This window comes from Pseudorasbora parva, chromosome 13 (genome assembly GCF_024679245.1).
Source record: "Pseudorasbora parva isolate DD20220531a chromosome 13, ASM2467924v1, whole genome shotgun sequence".
NCBI classification, from domain to species: Eukaryota; Metazoa; Chordata; class Actinopteri; order Cypriniformes; family Gobionidae; genus Pseudorasbora; species Pseudorasbora parva.
In genome coordinates this window covers 23972887-23994802 of record NC_090184.1, presented here as the reverse complement: position 1 = coordinate 23994802, position 21916 = coordinate 23972887, and the positions used below count along the sequence as shown (strand labels likewise).

At 37.0% G+C, this 21916-nt stretch overlaps 1 protein-coding gene across 2 annotated transcripts; it reads left to right on the top strand.

The window, feature by feature from the left end:
- The first annotated feature begins 3972 nt into the window (after window positions 1–3972).
- On the top strand, window positions 3973–21661 carry syn1 (synapsin I). 2 transcript variants are annotated; one of them, XM_067413549.1, is made up of 14 exons: window positions 3973–4277; window positions 4568–4919; window positions 6156–6213; window positions 6933–7024; window positions 7760–7916; window positions 8813–8902; window positions 10887–10949; window positions 11151–11293; window positions 11406–11480; window positions 13271–13373; window positions 13465–13593; window positions 14810–14882; window positions 16494–17088; window positions 18759–21661. In XM_067413549.1, the coding sequence occupies exons 2-14, from the start codon at window positions 4612–4614 to the stop codon at window positions 18898–18900; spliced, it is 2028 nt and encodes a 675-aa protein (XP_067269650.1). In that variant the 5' UTR covers window positions 3973–4277; window positions 4568–4611; the 3' UTR covers window positions 18901–21661. The 2 variants fall into 2 exon arrangements, with proteins under 2 accessions (XP_067269650.1, XP_067269651.1); XM_067413550.1 differs by having other exon boundaries at window positions 3974–4277; window positions 18797–21661.
- Window positions 21662–21916: the final 255 nt, after the last annotated feature.

The following is a 21916-nucleotide window of genomic DNA, read 5'->3' as shown; positions in this document are numbered from 1 at the left end:
CACGCACCACATGTTGTTTGTGCAGAAAAGAAGAAATGCCCACAGAAAGGATAAAAAAGTTTTTTTGAGGCTTGAGGCTATTTTGAAGACACAATGCAATATGATTGTTCTTAGCAGTTGCAAAGATGCATTACATCCAACGATATGCCTATTTATTTGATCACAGTAAATATCTATCTTATCTTATATATAAAACGATGGCAAATTATTATCATTCTTTTATGATGTACTGTATATTTGCATGGCTCTGTTTGATCATAATTTTAAGTTAATAAACATGCAGCATGATTATTATTATTTTTTCCATTATGAATGGGTTTTATGTTGTTTATTGACATTTAATTGTTTACAGTGTAGGCTATAGTTAATTTTGTGTAGTTCTTTTTTTATTTATTTTTTACCTTTAGGTTATTTTTTAAAACTAACCCACACAGCCTTTGCAAAATATTTTTTTCAAGCATTGTTTCAACAAATAGTCAAATATTTGCTGCTTGACGGCTGTTTTCCATATGTATAAGTGTATAGGTGTAAATGGCATCTGTTGTTTTGAATGGCACAGACTGTCTGAACCATTCAGGTGTTGTTTATGAATACTTTTGCTCATTCATTAATGGAACAGCTTTGTGAAGGTGGGTGTAATCTCCTTTTGTTAATGTAATTGCTCAGAATTAGTGTCAACACCAGAAGTGACAATTCACTTCAATTCATGTCATGCATATGTGCACTGTATGGAGAGACTTGAGCAACTGGTTCCAGAATCCGGATAATAACTCAAGGGGAAAGGGACCATTTTACCTTTAAAAACAAATCTTTGTGAATCCACTAACAATGGGGAAGAGGATGTGGTGTAAAATAACTGAGCATCACAGTGTGTGTGTATGTTTTAGAGCTGCTCTAAAAACTAGCCTGAGAAAAAATAAAATAATCAAAACGCAATGTACATATGTTCTACAACTAGCTCAATGAGCGGTAATGATATTAAAACAGTAAATTATGTACACTTTAATTTGGGGTCAGTTAGATTTGTCCTTTTCAAAGAAACTAATACAATATTGATTCGATCCCTTCTTGTTCAGCAAGGATGCATTAAATAGATCAAAAGTGACAGCAAAGGCTTTACCATTGCCACAAAACATTATATTTCAAACAATTGCTGTTCTTTAAAGGCTGCTTATTAAGCAGCACACATCTGTTTTCAACATTGATAATAATAATTAATGTTTCTTGAGCAGCAAATCAGCATATAAGAATGATTTCTGAAGGATCGTGTAACACTGAAGACTGGAGTAATGATGCTGAAAATACAAAATAATATTTTAGTGGCGTCAAATCGATTCATCAGGATGATCGCATCCAAAATTAAAGTTTGTGTGTGTAATTATTGTCTATATTTGAATACACACACACATACATGCATATATTTAAGAAATGCTTGCATCTTGCATGTCTACTGTTTTATATACAGTATAATATATATATATATATATATATATATATATATATATATATATATATATATAGAGAGAGAGAGAGAGAGAGAGAGAGAGAGAGAGAGAGAGAGAGAGAGAGAGAGAGAGAGAGAGAGAGAGAGAGAGAGAGAGCTATAACAACTTATATAGGTTTTCCCTCTATTCATTTGTTATAGTTTTCATTAGACTATGTGTGGGAAAAAAACAGTAAACAATTTTTCCTTATAGAGCTTTTCCTTATAGACATATAACTTGATCAGATGGGAGGGTGAAAGACCTATAGTAATTATAGATGGTGTAAAATAGCGCTTGTGAAGTCCCATCTCAGGTTGCATTGTGTGCCTGAAGGTGTCTGCTGCTGCCTACACCTCCATTTTGTGCTAATGTGGGTGTGACTGATTCACTACTCAAGTAAAACATGTAAACAATGCTTTGTTTATTGAGGGTCTGACTGTCTATGTAAGGTCCTATTTCATTATAAAACAGACATGGTTAAAGATCAAAGGCTATGTTTAAAAACCTGCGACAAATAATATGAATATGAAATGGTAGACAATTAAAATGGAGCACACAAACCTTTTAGAATAACATGAACACAGAGGCAGTAAATGTGTTGTTAATGCATTGTGTTGCAATGGGTGGAGCCTGTGTTTTTCTATTTGAAAGTCAGTCTACTTTAGTAACTTTTTGAATAAAATATCAAATTTTGTACACATGATTTCCCCCCTCCCTGCTATATGTGCTATTGCTTCAAACACTTATAGTTCAACACAGAGTAACATATGTTTGTGAATTCTATCCTATACTATCCAATATCAGTTTCATTTAGTTTTCATAAATGTCAGTTCATGCACGCAATTTCATTATCAGTCCGTCAAATTTTGATTTTATATTTTTTTTCTTTATTTTTCTTTATTTATTTTGTTCTAAATTTTTAATTCTTTATAACTGTTTCAGTTTCACTTTATTTCAATTTTGGTGCATGTTGCTACAAAACAGTTTGTTAAATACATTATTTCTGGACAATGGCGTATACAGTTTTTTTTATTTAACTTTTTTACTTTAAAGTAGTGATGAAATAATTAGCAACAGATCTTTTCTCCCATATTGGAAAAACAGGATGAGGACTTGGATCTGCCCATCAGTTAATGATTGGCTGAAGGCAGTTCTGAATGCGTGCTGTTAGTCAGTTGTAAGAAAGGGGCAGACCATGACCGGAGAAATCCGGCAGACGTCACCAGAAATCAAGTTATGACATTTTGATGACACATTACAAGGTCATAAAAAGTAAACAATAAGAGCTATAACATGCAAAATCTTTTTTGCCTAGCATTTGAATAGTATTATATTTCTGTCTGACTGTTTGTTTGATTGATTGATTTATTGTTTTTCTTGTTGTTTTACTTTATTGTGTATTTTTATTCTATTGTTTTAGTCTGTATTTTTTCTTTACTCTGTACAGCACTTTGGATAGCTTTGCTATGGTTAAATGTGCTATATAAATCAAATTTACTTTACTTATTTTACTTATGCATTTACAATTTTTTTAAAGCATGGTATACAGAAATTGACTTGCAACATGAAATATTTCCTAGAGCAAAAAGTGTGACGACTAGCCCCGGTCTCTCTTATTATTATACCATAATTGTTTAGTATACTTTTATTTTATTGTAGGAATTTTCATCTTTGTAAAGCAAGGATGGGTTTTCAGTACTCTGGACAGCTCTTGTGGAAATATCCCTTCCTTCCTGTCTGTGATTTCAGCACCACGGACAGTGAATCTATGTTTTTAATGCTGTGCTTATTAAAAAGTATATTAAAAATACACCTAGGTATATTTTTCAAAAAAAATTGCATTGAGTCTCCAGCTATTAAATAATAAACTGGCATAAGGGTCAGAAATTAAGGGTTCAGAACAAAAATGCAGCAGAAAGTGAAAATAATAATAATAATAATAATAATAATAATAATAATAATAATAATAATAATAATAATAATAATAATAATTTCATGGTGCAAAAAGTGCACTTTAATAAATAAATAAAAAGTTAATTTCTGACACTGCTCCAACATCATCCTTTAAGTACATTATTTTGCATAAGTTAATCCTTGTAAAATATATTCAAGACAGCAGTCTTTAATTAATTGTAATTTAGTATCTGAGGCTTTTCTCTTTAAAGCCACTTGCAGCAGCCCTATGTGCAAGAGCAGTCCTGACTCCTGGGGGAACAGCCTGGGTTTAGGTGTGTTGCTCAAGGGCACCATGGTGACAGTTCAAGGATCGTCACCTGCAGAGTTGAAACCTTTTTGTTAGGAGCTGTTTAATCACCTGGCAGCACCACCCACTGCCAATGATGTTCAATCTCTCGCTTCCTTCAAATCAATACAAACACACGCCAAACACGTCTTTCCTTCCCATGCATCTATACGCATCTAAATTACATCCCGGACCCGTCCCGTGCGTAAAGAACGTGCGCAACGGGAGAAAGCGATGATGGGTCGACGTCAAAACGACGAGGGGAAAACACTGGGCGGATTACAAGGATTGGATGGCACGAGTGATGCAATCCCTGCATCCTCCGAAGCCCCAACCGGGTCACAGAGAATCTGGCCGGAGATTTTGCCTCACCGAGTTTCATTTATGACAATTACTACCTTCAGCGTCACCGAGCGAGCACACTTTTAACAAGTGCCTCTTCGTTAGGATTGTTTTTCTCCACGCCCGTGGATTAGGATCTAAACATCATCAACATAAATGGAAGAAGCTTAATATCGTTATGCCAATTGTTGAACAAGCTTCTCAGTGATGTAAGTCAATCAACCACAATACTCACGAGTATTTCTTTATGCATATTTAATCGTGATCTCAATAAAGCGTTGATTTGGTTTCTTTCATTTGTTGCAGTGCTGCTTTGCATGTTGTGAAGCACGACCTTTGCTTTAAAGGTGCACCCTGGAGAATTGCGTATCGACTTATTTTCGCGTCTCGTGTTATGCTGAAACGCTCGGTTGCATCCCAGATATCAGATATATAATTTAGACGGGTTTCCTTTCGCCTTGATATTTTTTTTTTTTTTTTTTTTTTTTTTTACGCGCAGAACCTACAGGGCAATTCACCGTCGCATCCCTTTTCATCTTCACCATGAATTACCTGCGACGTCGACTCTCGGACAGTAATTTCATGTCCAACTTGCCCAACGGCTACATGGGCGATCTACAGCGGCCCGATCCGCCGCAGCAGAGCCCAGCCCCAGTGCTCTCGCCCGGCTCTCAGGAGAGGCGTCAACCCCCCAGCCAGTCTTCGGGCGCCGGTTTCTTTTCCTCCATTTCCAACGCAGTCAAACAGACCACCGCCGCTGCCGCCGCCACCTTTAACGAGGCCACCGAGAGAGGAATCGGCTCGAGCAACGCCAAGACCCTCCTGGTCATTGATGACCAGCAGACAGACTGGTAAGACGCGTGATCCTAAGGAAATCTCAGCGTTTTGTATATAACATAATGGCTTGGAGTGTATGAACAGAATATTTGAGAGTATCAGAGGTGTTCGTTTCATACTTGCACCTGAGGTGTAGCTCGTGCTAATACAGGCCAAAAAGAGTCACTATCCAAATGTCGTGACTCATTAATCTATGGGCCTTTCTGGCACGCGCGCCCGTGAATTAGTGGGTGTGTCCGCGCGTGTGTTTGTGCGCATTTCAGAGTCCTGTTAATGGAGAAGCAGCGAGACCTCACGGTACAGTAAATTACATTAGCTGTGGAGTCCAGATTAAAAGGTCCTGTGTTGTTGTCTTGTTGGGTTTCAGAGTAGACTGGTTCTGCTCGTAAAGAAACAAAGCATTTGAAAATGACCTGGTAATTGTGGCACTTTTGAAGTTATCACATATTAAACCCTCTGGGGAACTTATAGGAACCCTTGCCAGGGTGGATCAAATGTCTTGTTTTATACTCAAGGAACTAAATGTATTTCAAGAAATATGCATTCCTTTATAACGAGGTTAATGGATTGGCAGTATTTAGAGTTCTTGTACGAATTTATGGGTTCCTCGGAGAACTGTTCTTATTTTATCCTGAAGGTTCTCGAGAGGTTTCTTCTCGTATGGTGATCTAAGGAATCCCACATGGTGCCTCAAGTATCTTTACAATTTTAATGTGTGTGATGTTTCTCTCGCTGTTTCCCTATGAGGGCTGCTGACACATTTACTAGAATATTAAAACCAACATCATCAAAAACTTAATTTCATATGCATTTTGGAAACTTTTTAGTGAAAACAACATTTCCATCCATCCATCCATTTATTTGTTTATTTAGTGACTGAAACTAATGCTGAATGGAATATTTGAACACAGGGTAATAGAAACTTGTTACCACCACTATACTGAAGTGAAATTGTATGTGTAAAACATACAGAATTTACAGGATAATAATCTGTTTTGTGGTTAAAAAGTATAATAGTATATACGTTTAGGAATAGTATGACAGTTTGAGACGCATAGCACAGAATCACGTAGTTACTGACATTGAAACAAAACTCTCCACCCCCCATTATGTGTTGTTTGAAACATAATTTTCACACCATTTCACGGTTGCATAATCCAGTTTGGACACAGTTTAAGTGTTTTTGTTAACTATGACTCACAAGAGTATTGTGAGAATTGTTCCGTCTTTTTTGATCTTTCTTCCTTTAGGGCAAAGGTGTTCAGAGGCAAGAAGGTTCATGGAGAATTTGACATCAAAGTAGAACAGGTGGGAAGTTTTTCTTTTTATTCTACCAGAGCAGTACAACTCAACAATGTGCTTGTGTAATGAATTTGATGTTGCCAAAACGCATTGCTTATTGTTATCAATCTGAGAGGAAATTGCAATACAGGGCCTTTGTCATTTCGACAGTGGCATTTTTTCGTGTTTTTGAAATGCGTCAGGAAAATACATCAACAGTCCCTAGTAATGAAATGCAAGATTTAATCAATTCTAGAGGAGGATAAAAGAAAATTAATCTGTTCTGTCAACAAATAATATCCTTTAAATAATTAGTCACGGCCGAGGAAGATTTGGTAACAGCTTTACAATAAGCCAAAAGTAATTTCTACCAGAAGAAATATTTTTATTGAACTGCTTGCATTTATGTTTGGTTAGAGTTTTATATGCAATAATATTAATTAATCTAGTGATTATGTAAGACTTTGGCAGCAATCTGGAACACCAGACAGAAATACAAAATGCCTTTTTAACAATTTCACATTAGTGTTTTGAATTTTTAATGATATGTCAGTTGAAAAAACCTTTTGTTATACCATAATAGTACCACTTACTATGCTTTAAAAGCCCTTTTTGTAGTTCAAATAACCACACTCGCAACCCATCACAGGCCCTCAGGTGCTGTTTTAGTGTATTGAAAACTTCACGTTATTGATCACATGCATTGATCCATTCATTTCATCTGGTGATTTTCATTGATTTTCAAGGCTGATTTTTCTGAGGTTAATCTGGTGGCTCACGCAACGGGAAGCTATAGCGTGGACATCGAGGCCATCCGTAATGGCAACAAAATCACAAAGTAGGTTTCAGATTTTAAAGCTCTTCCTCTATTTTTTATTTATTGCACAGGAAAACAATGTAATTCAGTGGGTTTTACTTTGTTGTCTAATTTAGTTTGCATACAATTATATAAATATAACAAATGTTTGAGATTAATTAATGTATGTTAGGAATTTAGAGCACCATTCGAGATGATTAGTTGAATAAGCTACATTTACTGTACATTCTACTGTATATATAGACACTGCATAACTAGATAGGTAGATAGATAGATAGATAGATAGATAGATACACTCTAAAAAATGCTGGGTTAAAAACAACCCAACTTGGGTTGAAAATGCACCGACCCAACAATTGAGTTGTTTTAACCCAATGGTTGAGTTGTTTTAACCCAGTGGTTGAGTTGTTTTAACCCAGTGGTTGGGTTAAATGTTGCTTAAGACAACCCAATTGCTGGGTAAGAACAACTCAACCATTGGGTTAAAACAACCCAATTGTTGGGTCGGTGCATTTTCAACCCAACTTGGGTTGTTTTTAACCCAGCATTTTTTAGAGTGTAGATAGATAGATAGATAGATAGATAGATAGATAGATAGATAGATAGATAGATAGATAGATAGATAGATAGATAGATAGATAGATAGATAGATAGATAGATAGATAGATAGATAGATAGATAGATAGATAGATAGATAGATAGATAGATCACAGTATTTGACTGATAATAAATACCAACATTTCTGTGGTCATTTAGGTGTTTCAAGCCAGATTTTGTGCTGGTGCGACAGCACGCTTTCAGCATGGCCAAGAATGGCGACCACAGGAACATTGTGATTGGACTTCAGTATGCTGGTCTGCCCAGTGTCAATTCCCTTCATTCTGTCTACAACTTCTGTGACAAACCATGGGTGGTGAGCATACACCCATCTTTCCACACTGATCATGCGATTAAGGATGTTCTTATGAATCCAAAATAGAAAATATTCATGTATTTTGAACATGTCACCATTCATTAGAAAATTAAACATTTCCGTATATGGGATTCCCACAGTGATACAAAATAGTGTTTTCCGGGCCTGTAAAAAACTATGTAAATAAATAAAATCCTTAAAGTTCTGTAAACTTCTATAGTGAATATACATTTCTTTGACTGGATGCTCTGCTCTTAAAGGTTCACTGGCTTTATACTGCTCTTGTATATAGATAAATATATAAAAGATTTTCTTTAGTCAGTTATTTAATTAATTAATTGGTTCAAGCTAGTTCTGAATCGAGTTTATTTTTTAAGAACTATAAAGGTCATGGGGAAAAAATTGGTCAAAAAAAAGTTTTTTTATTTTATGTAACTGAGATTTATACATATAAAATCTCAATAAATATAAACTTTCCATTGATGTATGGTTTGTTAGAACAGGACAATATTTGAACATCTGGAATCTTACGGTGCAAACAAAATCTAAATATTGAGAAAATCAAATTACTACTAAATGTTTTATATATTTATGGTAGGAAATTTACAAAATAATGGAACATGATCTTTACTTAATATCCTAATGATTTTTGGCACGAAAGAAAAATAATTTGATCCATACAATGTGTCGTTGGCTTTACTACAAATATACCAGTGACTTATGACTCATGGTCCATGTAGGGTCACTAATATCCATCATGTTTCCAGTTAGAAATAGAACATCATCAAAATGGCATTTATACAATTTTACAATTGAATGTCCTTCATTTCTGCTACATAATATTTGTCTCTGTGTATGTATGTATGTCTGTATGCGGGTCGCCATGGATCTATTAGTTCGCTCAGTTGTCCAGATTGTACAAGCAGTTGGGTCCAGAGGAGTTCCCACTGATCGACCAGGTTTATTACCCCAACCACAAGGAGATGGTGAGTGTTTAACCATCTGTCCCTTTCCTTTTCACCAGTAAACCCTGAGCTATAGGGCTGTAGACGGTCCCAAATCTCCCATCTGTGGCAGAGACAGCGGTGCCTGGATGCAGTAAATAGACAAATATACAGGGCTCATGAATATTCAGTGCCCCAGTTCAGCATTGCTCCACTCAACTTATCCCTGTCTAGACTAGACATTTCATAAACCTCAGACTAGTACAATATGTGTGGGGTACATAATGGTTCTTATAGACATAGTTCAGGGTTTAAAAGGAGACAGAGGCTTGCTGCAGTGCCACCACCTCCTCCTATTCCTGCACTGCAGGCATCTTTACACACAAATGATCCCAGACACGCTCTCTGCCAGAATGTTTTCCTCTCTCACCAGCTTTTTTCTAAGATAAAGCAGAGCAGACTTAGACGTAATTTTGTGGACTCATTTTGTGCCTGAGCAGGAAGATTTTGCTCTCGCATTTCTCCAGCTGCAGCAATATAGAGAAGATGCCTATCAAGTACCACTGAGACTGCCAATACAACACGTTCTCATATTAATAAATAGTTCAAAGTAAACCAACTTGTTGTTGGGGTCATTTTCTCCTACATTTTTCACTCGGATAATAAAAATATCATCCCAGTATTGGGTATTAACATTTGAAATAAGAACATGGTTGAGTAATGCAATATATAGAATTCAATAAATTCTTATGTTCACCATTTATTTGACCAAAAATACAGTAAAACCAGTAACATTTTTCATAATTTAATATCTTTTCAAATTTAATTTATTCCTGTGATGGCAAAGCTGATTTTTCAAATCCAAGTCTTCTGAACAGAATGATGGTTTATAATGAACAGATTTACAACGATGCACACACTAGTAAACGCGGACGTTCATATTATTGCATGATGGGCGTAAACAACATGAGAGTGAGTAAATGCAGAGTTCTTTTATGCACTAAACATTTACAGTTTTAGAGCAGTCATTTTGAGAGATTTCTTGGAATTAGAGATGTGACGGATTGCATTGATGAAGTGTACACGCTATGGGTGTTTGTGAATTTCGACTCCCTGCCAAATTATTACCCCTCTCGTTGAAGTCACTACCTGATTGCCTAATCCTAACCCCTTTCCTAATCCTAACCCCTTCCCTAATCCTAACCCCTTTCCTAATCCTAACCCCTTCCCTAATCCTAACCCCTCCCCTAATCCTAACCCCTCCCCTAATCCTAACCCCTCCCCGGGGTAATAATTTTGGCGGGGTTCGGAATTCGGCACAACACCTGTATGGCACTCTTCAAAAGCGCAAACACATCATTTAAGGTGGCACTCGTCGAAGTCAAAGCGCAAACATCACCAGAACACATTTAGTTTTAGTAGTATGATTGTTCAAAGCATTTTATATGGTTTATTCTTATATGTATAGTGCTTTAGCAGGAGAGGCAGGACGCACTGGGAGAGAATGCTGCCTGCATTTAAAGCGCAAGTAATGCGTGAGGTGAAAAAATTAAAGTTTACGGGGGAGTTTCATTATATATTACTATATATAATGTTGAATATAATGTATAATGATGCAATAGGGGAATATTTGCAGTCCTATTATTATTATTATTATTATTATTATTATTTTAATAATAATAAGTACAAAAAACCTTATTATGTTGGCTTAAAATATTGTGATACATATTGTATGGTGAGTTCAGTATTGTGATATACAGTATATCGAATCGTGATATACTGTTTCGTGTAACGAGTGTATCGTTACACCCCTACTTATTATTATTATTAATGTTGAAAACAGCTGCTTAACATTTTTGCTGAAATAGTGATAAAAAAATTTCAGGATTCTTTGATGGAGAGAAAACTCCAAAGAACAGTTTAAAAAAAAATAGAAACAATATGAGTCAATCATTTAATGCATCTCTGAACAATAAAAGTATTATTTTCTTAAAAATATATATTAATATATCTCTCTTATCATTAGATTACTACACCTGGCTTTCCTGTGGTAGTGAAGATGGGTCATGCTCACTCTGGTATGGGAAAGGTATGACTGAAACCCTTTCCTATACGTTCATGTTAATTGCTATTTTTAAAATATATGATAAAAATGTATTCACTAAATTGTATCTGTACTTAAATTACTTAGAAACCCAAAACTATCTATATTATTGTATGGCTTGTTTTTGTTGTTGTTGTTGTTGTTGTGGTTATAGCAGTATCAGTGCAATTAAAATTCTCTGTACAGGTCAAAGTGGACAATCAATATGATTTCCAAGACATTGCTAGTGTTGTGGCTTTGACAAAGACATATGCCACATCTGAACCTTTCATCGACGCCAAGTATGACATCCGAATCCAGAAAATTGGTGACAATTACAAGGCCTACATGTAAGAGATTACAGCTACATTATTGTTCTCAGTGACATGATGACATATATGGCTTTGGTAATATCATGGTTTTAAAACACTGTAACATATCTGCTGTTGTGTGGTTGGACAGGAGGACATCTATATCTGGCAACTGGAAGACCAACACAGGATCAGCCATGTTAGAGCAGGTGGCTATGTCTGACAGGTACGCAAGTCTTACAGGATGTTCTTTCTGCAATGATACAAGGCATATTATACAGCTCCTATAATATGACATCAGATAACCTTATTAGATGTTTGCTTGTCTAAAAATGACATATTTTGCATAATTTAACATATTATGTATTATGCATATCATGCTAATAGCTCATCAGCTGCCTCCGTAGACAGCATTATGAGACATTAAATGGTAATGGTCATTTTAGGCAGCATCACATTTTCATTCAACATGGTGGATGAAGCAATAGAAATTTAGAATATAATAATGTACTCATGAATTTATTAATATTCCATTCAGTCTTGAACATTACGTCGCCTTTATTGAAATCAATTGTACGTCGGTGTCTCCTGTGCTTTTTACACTAGTCGCTTCCTATGTAAAATGTCCCAAATAAGCCACTACTGATTTTCCATTTTAGTTAGGATGCAGAACGCAGTTGTCTGTGTAGGCAGCAATGCAATTCAATAGGATTTGGACCAGAATTGTTTTATCATTAGGGCTGTACGATTTGGGAAAATCCAGATTTACTAACAGCTTGCATCAGCGCAAATCCTCTTTTGGTGTTTAAAAACTACTGTCAGGATTTACTAAAGACACTAATGTGCAAAAAGTGTTAAATTAGTGAAAAGGCGTGGACAGGGATATTTTTTTGCAGCTGACCCTATTGCATATGAATTTGTAGGAGTTCCCCTTTCAGGTGCAAAATGTATGAGAGGAGAGTATTTTGATTGGATCATGAAAGGTGATCTATTAAGATTTGCGTTCGTCAATTAACTTTTTTTTTGCATCATTATTTACAGCCCCCAAAAAAGCATTTCTTAAACCAGACGCTAATTTGCGCTGCTCTTGATGGATTGCGTTGGTTATTATGAAAAATATCCGGTTGAGTCTATGTTTAATTTGCATGTTGTCAAAAGATCACGTGCTGAAGTTTCCAATCCCATTTGTGCTTTTTTGAAGTTGCGCTTTCACGCTAATTTGCCCTGTTTAGTAAATCTGGCCAATAAAATGTAATAATAATAATAATAATAATAATAATAATAATAATAATAATAATAATAATAATAATAATAATAATGATAATATTAATAATAATAAAACTCTTTGTTTGCTCCATGGTTGTTTGCAGGGCTGCACAATTTTCCCAAAACTTGTGATTATGTATAAATATTACTATATTATTATTATTATTATTATTATTATTATTATATAAAAATATTAAACTAAATTATTTCACTGTAAAATAAAAACACTAGACAATACCAATATTTAATGTCTTAATTTTATTTTCAAACGATTCACCGTCAAACATTTATTTTCAATTGTTATAAGCAACAAAAGCCCAGAGTGAATACAAATGCAAAGATGAGTTCATGTAGAGCAGCATTTACTGCAAACCGAGCCTCTCGGAGACACTGAAAACACCAGATCATGAGTTGTTTGTGTGTAAAAAAACACACTGCACCTTTGCGAGATAATAATCATCATCATAGTGAAGTAACAACTATTTACATGCAAAATTATTAGGGGTTTGTTTTTTCAAAAGCTTGAACTGAACATGTATCACATTCTTCTTGAAACTGACTTAAAAAAAAAAAAAACTGTGTTAGTTTGCTGTAAGAGGCTTTTCAATAAAAACAGTCGATGCCAAATATTAATGTCTTGCACTGCAGTAATCCCGAATGCCTTGTTTGCTCTGGGCAGTGTGTTGTTAGTGTGGGTGGATGCTTTTTGTGGAATGCACGGGGTCATCATTTGCACTTTTTCACCTGCAGGTATCGTATGTGGGTGGACGTATGCTCTGAGGTTTTCGGGGGTCTTGATATATGCGCTGTAGAAGCACTGCATGGTAAAGATGGTCGAGATTACATCATAGAGGTAACAACAACTGCAAAAACAGGCAGCTTTCAACACACACACAGTGCCACGTACAACCAATTGTGTGTGTGTGTGTGTATGTGTCTATTAGGTGGTGGGTTGCTCAATGCCTCTCATAGGAGACCAACAGGATGAGGACAGGGCTCTGATGGCTGATCTTGTTGTGGCTAAAATGAACCAGACCATGCTACACACATCTCCCGCTCCAGTCCGTTCTCAGGTTAGCACACTCGCTTCAAAACCCAGGCTCATTGGAAAAAAATGATTCCTGCAAAATGATATTACGTTGCTTCATGCATGGTAAGTGACACTCTCAAAGTGAAAAATCCAGTGAGTGGCACTGAAAGTGTGTTCAGTTACACAAAACAGATGAATGTGAATCTGGCAACGTTATTACATTGGTTGTTGTACATAATGCAGGAGTTTGGAAATAAAATATCTGGTGAGTGGTGCTAAAAGTTTAATGCTTTAATGCATTTGAATATATAATGTACACTATACCCTTCCATAAACATAAATCATAGTCTTTAAAGCAAATGTGAGATTAAAAAAATGTGCAACCATGCTATTTTAGCTTGCTTCAACAAGTCTTTTGTCTCTTTTATCGTGGCTGTACTAGGTCAGCTACTGAGCAAGTTTACAACATCAGAAAACATCAAATTGTATTAGTTTACAAATGCACTATATAGCATTATTGTGCAAAGAACAGATCAATCTGCCCATGTAATCATCATTTGCGGGAAATGGAATAAAATTTGTATGTTCTCATGTGAGAATTTGAAAAAGCTTTGCTCCATACAAAATCAGGTTGATGGCTCAAAATATTGATATTACTTAATAGCATTTCTGACCTATGAACATGCTTACAAAAAGCTTCAATTTTTGGTTATGCAGCATACAGCAGTGCAAATAGTTTCCACAGACTATTTTTTAATTGAGATGTTCAGCAGAAAAAAATATGATGCAAAACATGTCTCAGCATGATTTTGAGATCCTTTTTGATTGCAGTGCAGAGACTGCTTTTGTCCGTTATTCCTAAAGATGTGATTGTATTGATTCATAGTCACACAGATGGCAGAGAATAAGAGTGAGAAATGCCTTTAATGCATAAGCTAGGGACTCAGACAACATATCTCATCACCGCTCTGTCGTTGTTTTAATTCCCTCCACATTTGTTGCTAAACTAATTGCCTGAAGATTAATGATTATGTTTTTGTCTGCATCAGCCATTTATTTATGTTTCGAGAGTGGTGTTCAGCAAATTTGGACGTTATAGCTGTTTAAAGGTCTTACTTGAGACAGAACACTTTTAATAAGAGTGGCTAAAAGTGTTTCTAAAAATACTAAAACTTGCACTGAACTTGTGGGGGCCAGCATTCTGTTTCTGTGTGTTTCGAATGGTAAAATCTGATATACACTTTTATCTCCTTTCCAAGGTCCCAGCTGTTTCACCTCAACCCGTATCTCCGTCTAATGTCCCACAGGCACAACAGCGCCCTCCTCCACAGGGTAAGGGATTACAATATTGCAATAATGAGGCACTTAATGAATAATAATAATGAGGCAATAATGAACCTTACAGGGACAGTTTACCAATGAATGAAAATTCAGTCATCATTTACATACCTTTGTGTCGTTCAAAAGCTGTATGACTTCCTTTCTTACGTTAAACATATAAGGATACATTTTGAGTTGAGAAAAGCTGCAGTTTTACATAAGATGAAAGTAGACAGTGCTTTTTACTACAAAACTTAAAAATGGTCATAAGTGCATCATCACTTATACTATATTGCTAAACATATTGGGACACTCCTCCAAATCAGTGAATTCAGACCACTTCCATGGTCACAGGTGTATAAAATCAAGCACCTAGACATGCAGACTGCTTCTACAAACATTTGTGAAAGATAGGGTCACTTTCAGACTGAACTGAAGTGTGGTACCGTGATAGGTTGCCAGCTGTGCAATACATCCATGTGTGAAATTTCCTCATTACTAAATATTCCACGTTGAACTCTAAGTGGTATTATAACAAAGTGTAAGCAATTGGGAAAAACAGAAATTAAGCCACGAGTCGGTAGGCCATGTATAATCACAGAGCAAACATATAAGGATACATTTTGAGTTGAGAAAAGCTGCAGTTTTACATAAGATGACAGTAGACAATAGAGTTGGAGGGAAATGCTTAAGGATGTCAGAGAAGGTACACAATTCCAGAAGGGAAGCAAAAATTCAGATCTATACTAAATATGAAGATAAACTGGAATTAATTTTTCACCACAAGACAAGTAATGTGCAGCAATAAAGTAAATTGCTTTTTTGATAGGTAAATTTTCTTTATATGCAAAATAAAAAATAAAAATAAAAATTGTATTACATGGCATTTATCAAACAACACCAAAATATAAGAGCTGCTCAATATATTAATCTCTACTATTCAATGTTTGTCTGCAAAATACTTTGATAAAGTTTTATTTACCAAAATTGACTATGCGCATCTGACCAGAAGTGCAAAACTGCTTGGCCAATTTTCTTCATAGTGCGATGGAAAAGAGATTAAACACATTTCCGTAAATATAAGGAAATTAAAAAATATAATTAAAATGTTCATCATGCTGAATTTTTATGACATGCTTCCTTAATAAGCTTCCTTATTAAGGAATTCGTTGTTCCTTTTTTATTTATACGCGAGTGTACGTGCATAGTCAACATGCAGCCTTGCAAAAAGTATACTTCATTTGACTTGTACATAGACGTTCAACGCATGCACAGTTTTGAGCAATCTTAGAGTTATAACCCATGTAAATACTGCAAAAAAATGTAACGCGCATGTGCGACCTCCATGTAAAGTATGCATGGTTACAAAAATCCGGCGGTGCGGGTACTCTTCTGATGATGGAATTCACGTCACGATCACCGTGCGCTGACCCTGTACAAAACCAGCAAAACTTCATTCTGGTATTTGATATTATCATATTTTATTTCATTCATTATCATATATGTAGCTACACACAAACAGATATCTTTTGTAACATTATAAATGTATGCTTACTTCTGCATTGCAAAATAAGGTGGATGTTCCAACTATGTTTACACTGTAAAAATGAGTTCTGTTTTTAGGAGGTCCACAACAAGCAGCTGCTAGCACTACTCCTGCCCGTCAAGGAGCCCCACCGCAGCAGCGGCCCTCTCCCCAGGGCCAGCCCCCTGCCCAAACCCAGTCTGTGACCAGCCCTAACACTCAGAACCCCCCTGCTCAACAAACCCGGCCCAATCAGCCCCCACAGCGACAAGCCAGTCAAGGGTCTGCAGGTCAGCAGAGGCCCACGCAGGGTCCTGCCCAACGAGGCTCGGGTGGTTCTCCTCAGTCACCGAGGCCTCAGCAAGGTGGCCCCCAACAGCAGACGCAGAGGCCTCAAACTGGTGGCCAGGGTCCCAAGCCAGCTGGCCAGCCCCAACAGAGGCCACAGCAGCCAAGACAAGGCCAGCCAACCAGGCAGCCCACCCAGGGTGGTCCGCAGCCAACCCAGGACGCCACACAACCTGCCCCGCAACAGCAGGGTGGTCCTCGCCCTCCTACCACTCAGCAACCACGGCCTACCGCACAGGGCCAGGGAGGCCCAGGAGGCACACGACCTCCTTTGCAGCAGAAGCCTCAACCTCCGCAGAAACCAAGTCCTGATCACCCGGCCCTGAGTGGATCACCGCAGCTTAAGTAAGATGTTTTTTGTCCTCTGTCATATGTGCTTGAAAAGTTAATCTGACTAAATGTGAAAGGTTTGATTATTCATAAGCATCTGGACTTGTTTTTCCATTTACTGATGATGTTCATCACCAATGAATGTGACTACAGCAGATGGTGATTCACAAATCGCATGACAAATTCATGGTAATGATGGCATGACTGACAATAATTGTGTGAATTAAGGTAAAGCAGTGGGTCTCAACCAAACCAGGCCCCAAACTATGCAGTTAGTTAGAACTCAGTGTCACCTGCAGGACTGGAAGCATTGTAGATTTTCATGTGGTATTCAAATTAAGTTTTTTATTCATCTTTACACGTCACAGATTATTGGTCTCAAAGGAACTGTATGTAAGTAATGTATTTCAATTAATCATAAAATGGCCCTGATATGTCACTAGACATTAAGAAATCTTGTTAATTTGAAATACTTATATCACTGACAACAGTAGCCGGCCAGGATATTGTCATGTAAAAGTTGTTTTTGCAGCCCTCAACTGATGTTGATGTTGACATGTTGTGTTTTGGCCTGAAGCTCTGCCCTCCAACTATCGACCAATCACGAAGTCAGTAGTTTTTCGGCATCCGGATTGCAAACTTTTCTCTAGTTAGCACAGCTGCAGCTACAAACGTTCCTGCTGATCCTGCAGCCTATCTGGCAACCTCGAGTCAGGGGGGAGGGGGGGGGGGGATATACCGCTCTACAGTGATTTGAAAGTGATTGCAGTACCAGTTTTGGCCACAATCTTACATACACTTCCTTTAACTAATTCACACAGCCAAAATGTTATATATAATTAGCTTTATTTAGCCAAAGCATTTTGTTGTATATATTTCATGTTGGCCATTGGTGAATGGCTACTATCACGGCTGCAACTCAGATGAGCATCAAATGAATGGATACACATGTCCAAAAGCTCCTGAACAGATTCTGCAAAGCATACTATGATGACTTTAAATATTTGGAGTTTGATAATAGTGATGATAATAATGAAAATGACATTTGACAATAATGATGAATGTGGCTTATACATATAGGCAGACGCATAATTAAAACAATGGAGATACAGAAGTATGCACTCTAGACGATCTGGTATTTTGCATGCCAAAAAAGATGGCTTCCTTCAGTCTTACCCCCAAACCATTCATGCACTTGATTGTGGAAATTGCATTTTTCTGAATGGAAATGTGCATTTGATCTATTTTCACTGTCAAGCGGTTGTCAGCAAGTATGAATGTGATCATCTTATTCCCACTATTCCTCAATTAAGTTCTAAGGTGACTAATACATTATAATCCAGATTCTTCCAAAATATTATATTACTGAGATGTGCCTCTGCACCTGGTTCTTTATTTAGGAATAGTGGCCCAGTAAAAACAATGATGCAGAATGAAAAGTGCATGTCTCTACATCCTTAGGTGCCATTTCCCATAAGTCCAAGGGCTGATGTAAACATTGCACTGGAGTCGTGATTGCTTAAATGAATGACACAAAAGAAAGCACATGAATTTCATTCTCTCTCTTTCTCTCACAGCTTATTTATTTTTTCTCTGTCATACCTCTATAAAGCCATCTCCATGGGTTTGCTGCATGACTTTAATAGCCTCTTCCTCTCCTTTATTGCCACTTCTTCTCTTTGTAGCAAATCCCAGTCTCTTACCAATACATTCAACATTCCAGAAACGCCGGCCGCCCAGCACCAAAGTCCTAGTCAGGACGAAGCCAAGGCTGAGACCATCCGCAACCTTCGGAAATCCTTTGCAAGCCTCTTCTCCGTGGAATAAACACACACACATACACAAAACACACATGCACAGACAGAGAGGTAACACAGTCTTTCTGAAAAACATACAAACACAGACACTCCTGTCAAATATACACAGAAAGGACCAATTATATCGCACTTTGCAGTGCACATGAGATCTGCGCACGTCAATTTGCAATGCGACATTGATCAAACACTGCCTGCACTGCTAAAGACTGCAATATGAAGTGAGATATCACAGCATCATTGCAGTTAAATCTTTTAACACAACTGAATTCTTTAGACACATTCCCAGTTTTTGAGTCCAACTGATGGAGGGAGGTGTGAAAATAAAAACGCACGCGCGCACACACACACACACACACACACACACACACACACACACACACACACACACACACACACACACACACACACACACACACACACACACACACACGCAAGCACGCACGCACACAGAAACACTTGCACACACCCTTTTACACTACCTACGCAGTGACTGGACCTACACGTGCTAATACTTGCCTACTTATTCCAGTCGCCTATGATTAACTTATTACTGATAATCAATAGATTCTTTTGAAAATGAAATGTTTTGGTGGACATTTGGTTGCAAAATCATCCACCACCTCTCTCTCTCGGATATACGATATCTGAATCATGTCTGCTAATTGTCTGAAGCATGTTCTGTTACAATAAGGGGGACCATTTTTATGATTTTAACCCGTGCGCCACATTGTAATGCAACCGAATGGTTAATCGTTCCGTAATTTACATGCTTGAGCAGATTTGGATTTTGCAATGATGACCCATTGTGATGTTGTTAAAATTTTGCACAGGCTTCCATCGTCGAAACTTAACCCCCCACGGCTGTTAGCGCTACTTTGAAACTGCATGTCACTTAAGGAGAACGTAGTCGCACAATGTGGGTGTTCTTGCTTTGTGTCGTGTCGTTGCACCTAGATAAGGTAGTTGTAGTGAAAACGGTGTTTCATTCTTGTGAGCAAGCTGTCGCTGCTTTCCCTATGTCCCTCTTCCTGACCAAAAAAAAACAAAAAAACACACAATGGTACACCCTTCAATGTTTAATATGCCTTAGCTAGATAGGAATAAGTAAAGAGACTGGTTTTGTGCAATCACATATGTCTCAGGGATGTCCTGAAGAGAAAGACGCAATGACCTAGTGTCATTGATCCGGTCTTCCAACCCATTACTGTAGAGAGTTACTGATCGTGAAGGCCAGTAACGGGAGGAATCCGTCGAATGTATTTGTTTGCTACATAAAAATGTTTGCACACTAATACTGAAACACTAGAGAACATATTAGGTGAGTGAAAGCTCAGGAAGGTTTGTTGCATTAAGAGAAGGTATATTTTGCATGCCTGGATGAGTAAAAGAAAGCATGTAGGTGTTTGGAGCTGCTTGTTCATCACACTTGGGCCCTATGAAAACGCAAAGCCAAAATACAAAGCCAAGGATGCCATCAGCAGCAAACCACTTCACATAGATCACCTTTAGGGAGATACTCGTCACATGTTGGGTTTAAGACTAAAATGCATATATAGTATGTCCCAGTGTGATCCCAGTTACACAACGTGGATACTTAAACCAACTACTCTTGAAACTCACCCGAGGAGTTTAGAGCTGAACCGGCAGTGTCTTCCACAAGTGAGGATAAAACATCCCAACACTGGTGTGTTTTAGGCAATATATTAAGTCAAGGCCATTCCAGGAGTCCTGAGTCCCGACCCATCCCGAAACCGCCTCTGCTTCCCGCTCACCAGCCTGTTGTGTATTCACAGTGATCCTTTTGTGACAAATGGTGCGTTAATGTGTGTATATATATAAATGTATAATGTAATGTTGTACCGTAAACTGTCTAAACCAAATAGAAGTGTTGTACAGATCTTAAACTCAAATGATGCAAACATCCTGTATTTGATTTGATCCTCAAAAGATGATCGTTGTGGGTCTTGTGTATGACAGGATTTTACTTCAATCAGATGTGATTTAGGTTGTGCAATATCTCTACTGTTAACTAAACCTAACAGGTGTGTGTTCTTTATTTGACCCATTTTGTGACAATTGCAGTTGTTAAAGCCATCTTCAGTGTGTCCATTGATATGATTGTAAGTGGCTTGACTGGTTTATATGTGGTAATCTAGATAGTCCACCATGTTATTATTGTGGCTCAGGCAAATTCGCAGTGCTCTTCTATGTGGTTCATGTTTTTACAAATTAGGATAGATATGTATGTTAAATGATGGCTTTACTGAATGTCTAATGAATAACTGTATCACTGATGCAATCACGTTTGGAGGCAAATGGAATTTCAGTACTTTATTTGAATGTTGCAGTATGGAACCCATGCCTGAGGTTTGTACTTTTGGTTTTAGTTTTTCAACATATTTACATTTGTGTAATTTTTTTTATTATAAATATATACAGAGGAATTATCTCCTTTTAAAGAAAATGTATTCAAATGGCTCATAATTTATAAATAGGTTTATCCTGTTCGGACTGTTTAAATCTTAGTGAATTTTATTGTCTGTTCATGCCTGCCAATTGTATAAAGAAAGGAAGATATAAAATTAAAGTCACAAATATATAGAATTATAGTCTTAAGTCCTATTAAAAATGAGAAATATTGTTAAAAATTGGTGTAGAATTACACAAACAGATGCAACTTTGATGTGATCTTCAATGTAGCTTAATAATGGTGTCAAATTACTATGCTAAAATGTGCACATAATCAATAAAGTCTATCAAATAAATATGTCTCCATTTCTCTGGTAATGGCTTTTTTGAATGATAATCATAAAGCAATAAATTAGGGAGGCAGTGCATTAAACTGATTTTAACGGGGTAACATAACAGAATAGCTTATACAGAGACTTGTTAGAGTTCCATTAAAGGCACAATATGTAAGATGTATAGATTAAAATATCCAAAAACTAGAACATTGTTAGAAATCAGCTATTTTAACCAGGTAATGTCCATGCGTTGCCTGTCAAGGACATCACATCTGCTGCACA